We start from the raw sequence: 14,961 nt of genomic DNA on the forward strand, positions 1-14,961 counted from the left end.
TATCGTGGTTGCTGTAGTTGTATCGCCAGATCTCCTTATGATAGACACGCATCGAGACGCGCCATGAAGAGTAAGACAAAATCAAGTGGTTGGCGGAAGGCTGTTCTATGGGCCCGTATATGAGAATGGAAACTTCTCGTGAGGATCGCAGACTCGTCGACATGTGAATTCTGACATTAGCAACTTCACGCACGACTGTGGTGATGAGGGAAGATGTTTATAATCGTTGAATCCTGTCTGGCTTCTCGAAGGCTCATAGTCTGGTTCGCCAGGCTCATGATGCATCACATACACACCGATTTAGAATCTATCCGTACGATCCGTGGTGGACATATAAATGATACAGTATTAGATTTTCTGGCTAGTCGATTTGTATGTGTGCCAGCACGAGCTTATGCGTCATCTTTTGTGCCTTCCGCTCATCTTTGCTAGTCTCGGGCTGTCGCCATGCGTTGCATTGTTTGATTATATCTTTGAATTATACAATACAGCACATATGTACATATGCTGCTTAGATAAGTTCTTCCTTTTCGAAACGGCCGGCGCAAACACCATGAGTGCGGATATATGAGCTTGGTTAGCAATGTCAGCAGCCGTGTAACTCACATCAGACGACAAAAAGTCCGAGTTATGCCTCTTCCGCTTTCGTCGACGGCTCCAATCAAAGTCGCTCTCGCCTCCAAATGATGGCAAGCTTCCTCGCGTCGTATGGTCAGAGACGAAAAGCTCATGATTGTGCTGCTTCAAGTGGACTCTTTTGTCTACGCTCTGTCCGTTCAGCAACAAAGTGCGTATAACTGTCTGGCACATGCAATTGGTCCTAAACCAACGGTTCTGGCTTCCTGTTCTACCTCTCGGATAGCTGTCGGATCCCGTCATTCGGGCTACTCGCGTCCAACCCTACGTGCTAACATCCGTAAGTGGTGACTCCACGTTCTTCCCGCTAGCAGATGCATCAAAAGCCGATTTTGGCTGCCCTCACAAAAAAAGCTGCGACGAATTTTAGGAAACTAGCAATCACAGAACAGACTCAGATGCGGCTCCACTGCCACCTGGTGCCTACTAACGCGTTCGTGCGGTATGCTTGCTTGAAAAGGGATGCATTGGGCAGAGTAGAACGACAAGATGATGATGAATCAGACTCATTTTTTACTTTATGGTACGTCAACAATACAGTACTGTCACAGTCCGTACCCAACAAATCATGGCTTCTCGTCAGCAGCAGCCAAAGAAAAGGGATAGAACCAACGAGAACTGCGATAAAACGGTCAAAAACATCATGTGGCGTTGTGAGCAGATACGACGACGGTACGGGGCCGACGCATACGTCCAAGTCCGCTTCAAAAGCAGATTATATGAATACACGTCTTCCAATGAGCACAGTTTCCCCAAATCTCGCGCTGAGTTGGTAAGTTCAATCACATCATTGCCCTTTAAGGCTACCTCTAAGGCTAAGGTTTGGAAGAAAACGATCTACCCGGTTCCGGTGACGAGATCGCCACTGGACTATGCGGAAAGAATATCTCGAAGCGACGCCAAAGGTCAATCTGGCGTGGGTAGTGGTTGAGTGCGACGATGCTGTAGCTATTCGGCGGACGATCGTAGTTGTAATGATGCCCATTCTATTTGTACAACTACTGCATTGTCCGAATTAGTGCATACATACATACGTAGTTTATTACGCCCCGGCTAAGCTATTCAGGGCTCGCATGATTATCTACATATTCTCCGCCTTCGTTCATATCCTTGCTTCCCAGAAGCCCGTACAAGTCTTGTCCGTCTCCGCATGTGTCATCTTCAGTTTTACATGCCGATGCTGCGGTTGCTCGTGGGGTTAGTAACAGGCCATCTTAAGGTGTCTCCCAAAGTGTTCGGCGTCCTATCTTCGGCGGCCGAAGCTAGTCCTACTGTCGATGGCACGAGGGTGCGTGGGGGATGTCGTCGGTTAATGTGTTGAGGTAGGTGGTGTGTGGTTTCGCTGCTGGCTGATCTGTGCATCCAGTCTCTCCGTGCTCATGGCGAACTTGATCGTCTCCTTGACAACATCTACGTTTGGCGACCAATCCTGGGGGTCGGACGCGCTCTTTCCTCCGAGAAAGTACGATAGATTCCCTCTATGCGACTCCGTCTGTTGGAGCATCCGAGTTCGCTGTGTAGTCCACTGTGTACAGCGGAAGAGGAAGTGCTCTACCGTTTCTGCCGCTTGCCCGCAGGCGCAATGCGCCGAGGCAGTTGCGCCGATCTGGTGCAGGTACTAATTCAGTCTTGCCATGCCGGTGCGCAGTTGCGCCAGGACACTGGCTTCTTTCCAGGACAGTCCATCATATAGCTCACGTGTGTGCTTTCCTGGTAAAGCCACATCGATCTTCTTCGAATATGCTCCTACGTTGTCGGGCAAAGCTCCGTACTTCTGTCGCACGCTCTGTAAAGCGATCCTGAGTGCCGTCGAGTAGGCTCTGGCCGGTCGTTTCTGTGGTGTCTTGTTCGGTCGCGTACTGTCTTTTGCTGCTGCTTTGGCCGCTTGCGCCAGGTCTGACTCTATCGATGATGGAAGCCAAAAGAGCGTGACCCTATTGCCTCGTCTCCGCAGAGCTTGCATGCTGGAGTAAAACTGTTGGACCTCTCGTTGGCCTGACTGCTGCCGCGGATTGCGCACCACGAACACTGCCGCTTTGTTGCGGGTGAACACGTGGATAGCCCGGTACTCGAATTTCTGGGGGAGAGACTTGACCGCTTCCGCCAGTGCCGCTAGCTCTGCTACATACGGGTTCTGCTCCGTTCTCTGACCGAACGTACGCGAGGCCGTCATGATGCCACCGCCCCCTCTGAAGGATGCGGGAAGCGTCGTCGCCGTTCCAAAGCCCACAACTCCGTTCCTTGCTGAGCTCCCTGTCGCAATCCTCACTGCCCATCCAGACCGGATTGCCTCAGAGGCCTTGATCGCGTCGTCGTCGACTACTGTATCAATACGACGTTCCCATGGCGCGATCGAATACCCTTCAATAGTCTCTAGCTTGTCAAGAGGCAGGTCGCGGTAGGCCTCCGCCATCAACTGGAAGGTCGATGGGAACCGTCTAAAGGCCTCCGCCCGCAGGCGTCGAAACTGATGGGTCTTGAGAAGGCTTCGCGTCCGTACCCAGATTGTGGTTGGTTTTTTGTCGTATCTCTCTTGCGCCGATTGTATGCTTGCCTCCGCTTCAGCAACCGCCGTGGCCACTGTGCTGAATGTTCCCACGATCGCTTGGGCGCCAATCCTCTGCACTTGGTCAATCACCTTCATCTGCGCTGCTCGACACCTATATCTTCAGACGTTCGACGCGTAGTCCATCGTCGGCGCCACAGCTGCCACAAAAAGCTGTCTAGCCGTCGCCGGAGACAGGCCTTTGAGCCGCCTGGGCCCCAGCACGGCCTCTATCCCCTTTGTCGTTGCGTCCGCAATGTGCTTCTCGAAACGAAGCTTCGTGTCCATTGTTTACCCCCAGTACTTTGACGTGGTCCTTTGCTCGGACAGTGTCCCCTTTGATGACGAAGTTGGTCAAATCTGCCGGCAGCCTCCTGTTGTGCGTGAAGTGGATGATGGTCGTCTTGTCTGTCTCGAACGTCGCCCCGCTTCGCCGCTCCCATTCGAGTGCTCGATCGATGATGTTCTGGATGCCCTGACGGTTTTCTTCTCGCGATTGGCCGGTGACCCACGCCGTATAGTCGTTGACGAAGGCGAGCGCGCCCCCGTTCTCGTCGATTTGGTGCCGTACGAGGTCGGCGTTGAAGAAGAGGGAAGAGCACAGGTGACAGTGGTGAGCCCTGAGGTAGCCCGGCTTGCGGTAGCGGACGAGCCTCGGACTAGCGACCGTTAACCAGGATGCTTGCCGTTCTATGGGAGCAGAAGGCGTCAACCCATCTCACCAACTTCTCAGGGATGCCCCGCGCTCTGAGTCTTTGAAGTAGCCTCTGTTTGTACACACCATTGTCTTCTCCCTTGACATCGAAGCTGACTAGACTGACCACCTTTCTCTTTCCCCACGCTCTGTAGATGTACTCCTGCAGTAGTACTAGCGCCTGCTCTGGTACATTCACTCAATGACAGAAAGGCGCTGACGGATAAAAGTCGGCAAAATGACCATGATGTGGGTACGTGAGACCAGCGAGGCATGTGGCTCGTGCGTAAACAGCTTTCTCTCTGCACGCAATGTATGTACAGAGCGCACGTGAGTTACGGTGCAACGACGCCTCTTTTTGGGTGGTCTAGTTCGTGGAAAGGACACCATCGACGACGGGGCTTACTCGCTGACAAGGATGCTGGGGATTGCTCAGCGACACAGCAAGATCCGTTCTGCGCTACAGGCTGGCCTAAACACTGTACTTACTGTCCACCCTTCGAAAGACTGAATGCACACCTTACCAACCACATCAATCAAAGACATCTTGAGCCGGACAAGAAATGCCGAGGAGTTGGCCAAGCTTCTGCAGAAGAACGTGCTGACAGAGAACAAGAACGCGCCGAGGCGACAGAGCAGCAAACCCAGCCTACTTCACTCAACGAATACATCCCTGCCTGTCATTCCCTGGCTTCTGCCAGACTCACCGTCGAAACGGACCGTAGACTGACCTCTAAGGGCTCTGTCACAAATCCGCGGAACAGGTTGTGTCCCACCAATCTCCGACCGTAGCTCGACTTTGCACCAACAGAGCATCGCATTCGGCACCCACTACTACACTTCCCTGCCGACCGACGCTGTTCCGAGAGCATATCGTTCCTGTCCGGCCGAGGAAGCAGGATCGCGAAGCGCAAGATCACTGACGAGAAGGCCCTCGAGTGCTTTCTGCAATATAGCGTCGAGGGCCCTGTTAAAGCAATCATGGACGAGCTCAAGAAGGTGAAAGAAGTCCAAAAGGCGTTCGATTTAGTCAACGGACTCGTCTTCGAGAACCACCCACATGCGCTCAGCGACGCAGCGGCGGAGGTCGTCGAACGCAACCTCCCATCGACACCTATCTCCACACGGCACAATCGCAAAGTCGATTTCCAACAGTCACGGGCCGCCAGGTCTGCGGTTGCCGAGTCGAAGACGATGACGACTCGAGCAGCTCTTTGATGCTCTACATTCCCGAGTATAAATCACCGCGTCAACTTCCTGCGCAGCACCTGCGCTCGATGAATGCACTTGAGGAGGTGGTAGACCGGAAGACAATACCAACAACAGTTGACCCAGACGCGCGGTTCCGGTATCACGCGGAGAGGCTCACCGCAGCCGCCATCACACACAGACCTGTCATATATGATCGAAGACTGGCTCGAGCACGGTCTATTGACGACGGGTGAGGCGATCGTGTGCGTGAGGCTTGAATGGCGCGAGTCCGAGACGCTTTCCTTTCATTTGGCGGAGCCTTCTGCAGAGGTGGAAGCCTACCTCAAGCATGCCGACCTCCGTACGGCAGTTGCTCAATACTTGGCCTTTGGTTTGATTGCTCTCGGCGTGCCAGGTGAGAGGCATGAATGCCGCCATCCCCCATAGCATGAGCAACCCAGCACAACTTAACGGTACGAAACGCCCCCGCACACAGCCGGAATACAAGCGTGGGTCTCTGGGCGACTACTGGCAAGGCTCAACATCACTTCCTAGAATGCAGGTAGATGGCTTTAAATTCCTGAAGGTGCAAGTGAACCGCTGTCTTACACACCGCTCCCTGTCAACTCCAGAGCTCGCCCTTCAATTTTTCCGGAACAGCCTCTTTCGCAACACATGAAGGGTACACTTTAATATTTGACGTCTCTGTGGCTTTCTCATGGATCGCAATGCAAACCTTGCCTCCGTTCTCGCGGACGGCCTCGCGTAGTTGTGCCAAGACCGCAGCCAACTTGCGAAGGTCGAGTTGGTGCGTTTCCTCCCAACTCGCAAACTGAGCTGCCGTGTCGGTGATTCTCGGCTTTTCAAAGGTTCCATTTGTGTGCTGTCCGAGGATAAGCCAGGGCGTTCTGCCGAACCAAAGCTGCGGCATGTATGCCCCCGGGGTCTTGCGCCTGGCTGCTGTCTTGATTTCTGCGGCATTCGCTTGAGCCATCGGCACTCGTTGTGTCGGCTGTTGGCTGGCAGAAGCATTTCTTCCTTGGCTATCATCGGTCTGCAATCGACTCATTGCGCGTGCCAACGATTGTGAAGTACCGCCCTCCTCGACCTTCCGCTCGTAGCACGCATCTACCTCAAAACGCACGACACACGTGAGATCTCCCAGCTGGTATCGAAGAGCCCGTTGATGCGCCGTGCTGTCTTCTAGCCCAGGCGGGTATCGAGTGAGGGTGCGCTCGAAATTCCTGCCCCACCCAGAATTCTGCGAACCGCCGATCAGCTTGCTGACGGTCTTCTCGCAACGCTCGATAATCAGGGTGCGGTGAACCAGGTACAGATTGATTCGAAAGCTGTCTTGTCGCCGCCCTCGGCAGAAGTCGAGAAGCTTTCTGAGACTATTTCGATTCACCAAGATGTCGACTTCGTCAAAGCGGAATGACGGGTTCATCGATGCTGTGGCGCGAAACAGCGGCTCAAAAGAGCATTCAGGAACACGCGCCGTGCTGTCATTCATCGAGCGCGTAGCCTGGTCTTCAGGCACCGTAATTGGGAAGGAAACCTCCTGCAAGACCGCCGCAAAGCCTACTGATAGTCAGTCATGTAGTATTGTCCCCAGGTACTTGAGGCCCACCGGGTATGTAAATCTTCGGATCCTGGCTAGCTTTCCAATTATAGCTACCAACCAGCTCGTAGCCTGTTGCGCTGGATACCATGGAGTCCGATGGCTCCACAGGATGATTGACACAGTGAATCACCCGGCTGTCTATCACGGTCTCCCACATCCATGCGTCACGCCAGGGAGAAGTGGGATCCGGGTGGCATTTCCCCGTCTCTCCTTTCCGTGGGTATTCGTTCTTACCCATCTGATGGTGACCCGGATCTATGGGCAGAAAAGACTGTGGTCTGCTAGAAGAAAACTACACCGTGCGCGATAACGATGCAGCTAGAGTTGTGAACCAGGTGTGGTGGGGATGGACACCGTATGTGAAAGATCTGAGGATGGTAGCGTGAAATGAACGGTCGCCGCCCAGATTTAGGCGTTGCTGCTTTGGATGCCAAGAGTCGGAACTCAAACTGTCTAGTTCGCTGGCGTCATCTGGCTTTGAAATTGGGCCCGTGAGGCTGGCCTCCTGCGGCACCTTGCAGCACAGTGAGAGGCCAATGTACGGTATGCCACCAGCGTCATTTCCAATGGATTTTGGTGCTGGGTAAAGCAGGCTGAAGCAGGCAAAGCGCCTTGGAAGAGCGCGTCCCTCCGCTCTATTGGTATCTAGTCGCTAGTTCAGATGCCTTTAGGTTCCGTCGTCGTTCGGTAGATGCATTCTTGCCAAAGCCTCATCACGGTACATGGGAAAGTATTTGTCAAGGTCGGTATACTCCATACGCAGATGCGGGTGGAGTGGACACGAGCGAATTGAGACACCAGTGATCAATAAGCAAAGCACCGTAAACGCTACATCGTGCCTTGGCACAGATGCTCAGTCAGCTGGGACCATTCGGCAAACAGCGATGGTCAGGTTTGATCGAAATGCCTTGATATCCGTGCCCAGTCGCTATAGGGCGGGTGTTGATTCTGTGTCCGGCTACCAATACTCGTTCGTGCATATGGTCAAAACCATTCTGCCGCCGTTCTGCCATGTCGGATTCGTGGAGGCAACAATCCAAGGCCAAGTAGACTCCATGCTAGATGTGGTCCGTTGCCGTCATCATGACGGAATTAGCAGAGGGCTCCGTCTGGGACTTACGATGGTTGTATGGGTAAGTTAAACCCCTGGCCATGTATTTGCGGGCAGTGACCCACTGGCCTGGGCAACTCGACTGGCTGAAGCCCAGCGTGTTGAGGTCGGGGTACCTCTGCTTAGATAATCGACCAAATGCGCCACAGATACTTGACAGGGGTTTTTACTTTGGCCTGATACCATAGTAGTCAATTGGCACGAGGGACGCGAATGGAGCCCAACGAGCCACTGAGACAATGTTGTGAAGAAGAGCAGAGCCTGCGTTTGGCCGCATCGGCCGAAATAAGGATCACGGATATTTGACAAACGACCTAAACAGAGAAACGTCTCCTCAAACGGATGGAAGGCGGGCGGGCAGAAAAGCACGGCTGAGAGCGGCAGAAAATCAATGTCAGGGGGGCGGAATCCGGAATTGGGAAGGTGGATAGATTTAGACGGCCGGCAGAAAAACGCGGCAGAATCCTAAGAAAGAACGGCAGAGGAGAGTCTGAGCTGGCAGAATACAACCGGGGCGGCAGAATTCATCGAAGCTCGCTGATAGGTGCAGTAACCCATGCAGATAACAGGATCAAACTGGGTATGGCAGAAACGCTGAATTGGGAATCAGATCCGCGAGGACGGCAGAATAATAAGTGGGGTCGAACTGCTTTGGGAGTGGCAGAATCAATTTGGAGCGGGGCAAACTGAGCGCCCGTCAAAGTTGAAAGAGCCCTGTTCCCGTCCCTGATAATGCAAGTTCGGACAATGCGAAATGATTGCGATGACGGCTTTGAAGGACTTTCGAGAGAACTCTAGCATGCGCGTTGCATACCATGTAGGCCTCGGGGGTTGAAAGCCGTGAGGGTAGACGGGACTGGATAGCCCAGGGATTGCTACGTAGCGATGCCCTCTTGAAAAACATCAACAACAGCGAGAACGAAATTTTTGAAATCGGAGCAAAAACAGCGCCACAACACACTCCGAAAGGTCAATTGGATAGCCGTGTGCTCGTCGTGAAGCCCATAGCGACGCAGGCACCATGGCAACCCCATGGCCTCAGCAGCAAACATGGCCAACGCACCATCGAGAGCACGCCACTCAACTTAGCAGACACCTCCAGACAGCACTCAAGTCAATCGACACCGCAAACGAACACCCCCTTAACCCGCAAGCCGTGAGAGCCACTCTCATTGCCACCATCTCCCTGCTGGCCAAAATGCAGAACCTGCCCGAACTCGGACACCTCCACCAAGCCATTGATAGCTTACGTGCGGAAACCAAGACAGCCAATGAGAACAACATCCGCGAATCGAGAATTATTAGGATTGCCATGCAGCAGAACACGGCCGAACTCAAGGAAAACATCAACACGACGCGCGCAGCCAACGCGGCCGCCAAGGAGGCTTGGAAAGCCAGCGAGCTGGCAGTCAAGGTCGTAAAGGATATCAAAGCACTGGAGCCGATGAATCAGGGGAACACCGTGCAGTCATATGCTAGCGTAGCCGCCCGAGGAGGACTTGCGGGGAGCATGCATAATCCCTATAACCAGAGAGCGTCTCAGACCCAGACTCTGCGTGAGATCATTGTGAACATTAGAGACACTATCACTATTGCCAGCTTAAGAGCCATGGACCCCCGGAGCCTCAAGGCGCACGTAGACCGCGCCATCGAACAAAGCAGCAACGAGCATATCCGCAAGTTCAAGACCGTGTCCGCCAATCAACTCAAGAGCGGCGACCTGAGCGTCAAGACAGCAACGACGAAAGACATGGAGGCACTCCGGCAGTTTGCCGAGGACTGGTAAAACCACATCGGCAACGGAGCCGCAGTGAGGATCCCAACCTACGGGGTGCTGGCGCACGGCATCAGAACCAGCTCCATGGACATGGACCGCTTCACAGAAATCAGAGACGACTTGCTGCAGGATAACAAAGCATTCATCCCCAGAGCAGACATTAAGTACGTAGGCTGGCTGACCCAGTCAGCCAGCAAAAAGACGGCATCATCAGTGGTTGTGGAGCTCTCAAGGGCAGAAGACGCCAAGAAACTCATTGACGAGGGACTCATCTGGCAAGGCCAGGTGTTCCAATGCGAACGATATGACAGACAGTGCCGTCTGAGGCAGTGTTAAAAGTGCTGCGCATACGGCCACATAGGAACCCAGTGCAAGGCAACGACAACATGCGGCTACTGCGCGCAAGAACACGCGACCCGAGATTGCCCCTCGAAAAGCGACACGACGACCCCAAGGAAATGCGCCGCATGCTACGGCGAACACGAGGCATGGCACGGCGGATGCCCCACCAGGATCCGCGAGAAGGCCAAGATCAAGGCCGCCTACGGCCAACGGTCGAGGTACCACCCGGAACAGACGGCCCCACACCCGGCCCTAGGACCGGAACCCCGGATCAGGCCGAACCCGAGGACCACACGGCCGACGCTGGAACCAGGCCAATCCCAGGAGAATCGTCCGAGCCGGAGCAGGTCCCCGACGAAGAAGATCCAAAAGAGGCCTAACCCGACAGCAACCCAGGAAACGGAAGAGACGATTACTGTAGCTGCAGAGAATACGCGCCCGAGACGCACAATCATCCGATCGCGAAGAGCGCTCGAGGCGCTCGACCCCAACACGCAGATGACAGACACGCAGACGATAGCGAATGAACGCACAACACACACTCACAATACTACAGTACAACGTAAGAAAATCGAAGGATACCGTCATGGCGACACTTCTCCGTGACCCGAACATCGATAAGTACGACATCATTGCTATTCAGGAACCGTGGAGGAACCCCTACAGCGCAACGACACACCATCCGGCCAAGGACCGGTTCCACCTGTGCTACCCTTCCAGCGAGGAAAATGGCCCAGCCAGGGTCTGCTTCTTCATCAACAAGAAGCTCGACCACTCTCGTTGGCAGTTTAGGGAGGTCAGCAGAGACCTCTGCACTCTGGTTATCGCAACAGATGACGATGCCGAAACAAGCCTAGTGCTACATAATGTGTACAACCCGTCACCGCGGGAGGAAGATCGACAACCGGTCCTACAACAGCTACGAACAACACTGGAAACACATCGGCACGTCGAGCAAATCGTCGTCGGTGACTTCAACCTACACCATGAGCTGTGGGGAGGCAGCGATATCCGAGCGCCGGACCGCGAAGCAACCGAGCTCTTAGATCTAATGGGCGACATGAACCTCACGAGTCAACTGAGAGCGGGAACCATAACGTACGAAGAAGGAGATCACCGGACAACTATCGACCTCTGTCTCGTAACCGTAGGTCTCGTTGACCGGATGATCAGATGCGAAGTAGATCATTACATCGACCATGACTCCGATCATCTACCCATAGCGACGTCCCTGAACCTAGCAGTGACCGAGCTACGGCGAGAGGAGAAACGGAAGTGGAAAGCTGTTGATAAGGAAATGTTTATCGAGACGCTCCGTGGATCGCTGCCGGAAATTAAGAAACCTAACACGTCTCAGGTCGCCACAACGCCTGAGGAGAAAGCAGCACTCTTCAAGGAGACCTTCTTCCCCCCGCCGCCAGAGGCAAACCTCGAAGACATCGAGAACACATCGTACAGCAACCAGATTGGCCTGCCGCCAGTATCGGAAAGCGAAGTAGAAGACGCCATCCAGGAAGCAGCACCGCTGAAGGCCCCGGGCCCCGACGGCATCACTAACCTGGCACTCCAAGTGGCGAGACCATGGATCACGTCACATCTCGCCCGCATATTCAACCAGAGTCTCCGGTTAGGATATTGTCCCCAACACTTCAGAAAGTCCACCACGGTGGTACTCAGGAAGCCAGGCAAAGACAACTACACAGTGCCCAAAGCATACAGGCCGATAGCCCTCCTCAACACGGTAGGCAAGATCATGGATGCCATCATAGCGAGGAGACTGAGCTACCTTGCCGAAACACATGGATTGCTGCCAGATGGCCACATGGGCGGGAGAAGATGTCGGTCGACGGAACACGCACTGCATCAAATCGTAGATAAGATATACGAAGCCTGGGGTTCAGGGACGGGGATGGTAGCAAGCCTACTTCTCCTGGACGTGTCAGGCGCCTTCGATAACGTTTCGCACCGCGGACTCCTACACAACCTGCGGAGAAGGCGGATCGACGAAGCGACGGTGCGGTGGATTGCCAGCTTCCTAGGATGCCGGGAGACGGAGATCCACGTGGACGGATTCCGATCCGAAACCTACAGACTCGACACTGGCATCCCTCAAGGGTCGCCCCTTTCGCCGATACTCTACCTCTTCTACAACGCGGATCTCCTGGACAGCTGCAATGAGACCGGAGATACGACAGCCACCGGTTTCATCGATGACGTAGCAATCCTAGCCGTAGGACACAGCACTGAGGAAACCTGCCGGAAGCTCCAAGAAGCGCTCCGGAAAGCCGAGACATGGGCCTCCACTCACGCCTCCGTCTTCGCGCCCGAAAAGTTCCAGCTTACCCACTTCACACGAGCAAAAACCAGAATCGACACAGACAAAACACTCCACAGCCCGTGGGGAGAAATCGAGCCAAAGACAACCTGTAAATACCTCGGCCTCATCATGGACTCGGCCCTCAAGTGGAAACAACACATCGACGAGACAGAACGTAAGGTCACGAACACCATCACAGCACTCAGCAGTCTAGGCAGCTCCACGTGGGGCGTGATGACGAGAGAGATGAGGACGATTTATAAGGGAGTCGCAATACCACAGATGATGTACGCATGCTCGCTGTGGTCCAACAGCGGTTGGGGGGAGATGGGCTACACGAAAAGGACATTAAACAGACTGCAGAGGCTCCAAGCCAGAGCGGCCAGGGCAATGTGCGGAGCATACAGAGCAACCTCGCTCCCAGCACTAGATGTGGAAATGCATCTTCTGCCAGTCGAACAACAGGTTTGGAAACACAACATCGACACCATCAACAGAGTAGGCATGGCCGAAGCCCTCCCGCGGGGAGGGAAGAGAATGAGTCCGAGACAGAAAGTAACGAAACGACTGAACGATGGACAAGGGCCAATCAGCGAACAACACGAGCACATACCTACCTTCATCACTCCCCCGTGGTGGCAAGGACCGCGTATCCACATCGCCGGAAGCACGAAGCAGGCCGAAAAAGAACACGAACGTTGTCTGGAAAAGAACACCGACGCAGCCCACATCTATACAGACGGCAGCGGCATCGACGGTCAGATCGGAGCGGCAGCAGTCTGCACAACCACACAGCAAACCAGGAAATCTCACATGGGGGACGACACGACATCGACAGTCTACGCGGGAGAGCTGCAGGGCATCGTTCTGGCCCTCGAGATGGCGCGGGCAGACAAGGAAGGCGGAAACTCCCGAAGCAAAATCTTCATACACACCGACAATCAGGCCGCCATCAGATCGTCAGCCAAACCAAAGGGGAAATCCGGCGCGTACCTCCTCAAGATCATCGCAGAAAAGACACAAGCCCTCCGAGAAGAGGGACTCGAAGTCGAGCTCCGATGGGTACCTGCCCACATCGGCATCCAGGGCAACGAAGCAGCAGACATCGCAGCCAAGGAGGCGACGGGATGGAGGCCAGACGGACAGACAGGTTCCAGGGCAGACAAGCCGAGAGCCCTGTTCAAACTCAGGTCGACAGTCAAGACATGGTCGCATAAACAGTCCCACCACGCGTGGCGAACCAATTGGGAAACCGAGACGCGAGGGAGAACATCGTTCCGTCTCACACCGAAGCCGACGAAGAAAGTCCTCGAACTCCACGAAGGCCTCAGTAAACGCCAAAGCGCACTCCTAGTCCAGATGCGCACAGAAAAGATCGGGCTCCAGGATTTCCTCTTCAACCGTAGAGTACCGGGCATCACCAACGCCAACTGCCCATGCCGGGAAGGACGACAAACGGTATCGCACATCCTGCTGCGATGCCGCAGGTTTCGACAACTCCGGCGCCAGGAATTCGGAACCCTCCCAGGACGACACAATCTCCGGGTCATACTGAACAAGCGCAAAGCAGCCGCCAAGGCAATCCGATTCATAGAACAGACCGAGATCCTTGGGCAACACGGGGTCGAGTCACACACCAGACTAAGCTGAACATTGGGGGGAGACTGTAGGTACGCTGAACCGCTGCACGAGGAGAAAGACCTCAATGGAGCCTAGACATACGTGTACATTAGTAGAGAACCGCGAACTACACGAGGTGGCAGCCGAATGTAGATAGAGGTTGGAGAGCAAAGTGGGAGATTTGGAGACAGCTGGTCAGTGTTTTGCATTGGCGAAGTGGGGCGCTGCGGATTAACATCCGGAGCGCGTCGGCTGTTGGCCAAACCCCGCTATCCGGGCATAGCTGCTGACTAAAGCGGCCAAAACCGAGTAGGAATCAATCAAATCAAATCAAATCAAATCAAATCGGTCCACCCCTGTAGGACCGACATCGCGATATCGGTCCCGACCACAAAGGAACTGTTCAGATAGTATACGGGACTTGTATATAGGATGGACTTGAGCCGGGCTCAAGGACAGACTTTCCATAGCTTCTTCAGCAATCAACTTAGTACCAGATCTCACGATCACTTTCAGCTATCTTCACTGAGAACCCTTCTGACAAGACTACGATTGATCACCGAAGCCTTACCTACCTCACGACTTACAGACATAGCTTCAGGGAGGCTATCCACGACTACGACACGCTGTTACTTAGTATCGCAGCCTTAACTTCTGCAAACATACTCACTACGACTAGCTGGCCGTAACAATATAATCAAATCAAATCAAGAGCGGCTGATAACCGAGTAGGAATCAATCAATCAATCAATCAATGGTCAGCTAGGCGCTAGGGCGGACAAGCCGAAAGCCTTGTTCAAGCTTAGGTCGACAGTCAAAACATGGTCGTATAAATAGTCCCACTAAACATGGCAAACTAACTAGGGAAACCGAGATGCGAGGAAGAACGTCCTTCCGTCTTATGCTAAAACTGATATATAACGTTATATAACTCTGTAGAGGCCTTAGTAAATACTAAAGCGCGCTCTTAGTCTAGTTGCGCACGGAAAAGATCGGACTTTAGGATTTCCTCCTTAGCCAAAAAGTACTAGGTAGTATTAACGCCAATTATCTTTACTACGAAGGACGATAAATATTCTCGCATATCCTATTACGACGCCGCAG

General features: G+C 53.8%; 3 protein-coding genes across 3 annotated transcripts; 2 read left to right on the forward strand and 1 right to left on the reverse strand.

Annotated features, from left to right (window-relative positions):
- Window positions 1-595: 595 nt before the first annotated feature.
- Window positions 596-1,534, forward strand: BDP55DRAFT_721943 (uncharacterized protein; the record flags this gene model as incomplete). The annotated part of the gene is made up of 3 exons (XM_060578538.1): window positions 596-916; window positions 1,188-1,408; window positions 1,466-1,534. Coding segments are annotated over exons 1-3 (498 nt in total), but the record flags the coding sequence as incomplete, so codon positions are not given.
- A 1,903-nt stretch (window positions 1,535-3,437) lies between these two features.
- BDP55DRAFT_639368 (uncharacterized protein) lies at window positions 3,438-5,513 on the forward strand (the record flags this gene model as incomplete). The annotated part of the gene is made up of 8 exons (XM_060573246.1): window positions 3,438-3,794; window positions 3,859-3,941; window positions 4,031-4,128; window positions 4,199-4,205; window positions 4,247-4,596; window positions 4,687-5,044; window positions 5,086-5,173; window positions 5,202-5,513. The coding sequence occupies 8 exons, from the start codon at window positions 3,438-3,440 to the stop codon at window positions 5,511-5,513; spliced, it is 1,653 nt and encodes a 550-aa protein (XP_060421496.1).
- A 175-nt stretch (window positions 5,514-5,688) lies between these two features.
- On the reverse strand, window positions 5,689-6,928 carry BDP55DRAFT_699382 (geranylgeranyl pyrophosphate synthetase; the record flags this gene model as incomplete). The annotated part of the gene is made up of 2 exons (XM_060577881.1): window positions 5,689-6,647; window positions 6,697-6,928. 2 exons carry the CDS (start codon window positions 6,926-6,928, stop codon window positions 5,689-5,691), a joined length of 1,191 nt encoding a protein of 396 aa, XP_060421497.1.
- Between the last annotated feature and the right edge of the window lie 8,033 nt (window positions 6,929-14,961).

This window comes from Colletotrichum godetiae (genome assembly GCF_030913485.1).
Source record: "Colletotrichum godetiae strain CBS 193.32 chromosome Unknown BDP55scaffold_124, whole genome shotgun sequence".
Lineage (NCBI taxonomy): Eukaryota > Fungi > Ascomycota > Sordariomycetes > Glomerellales > Glomerellaceae > Colletotrichum > Colletotrichum godetiae.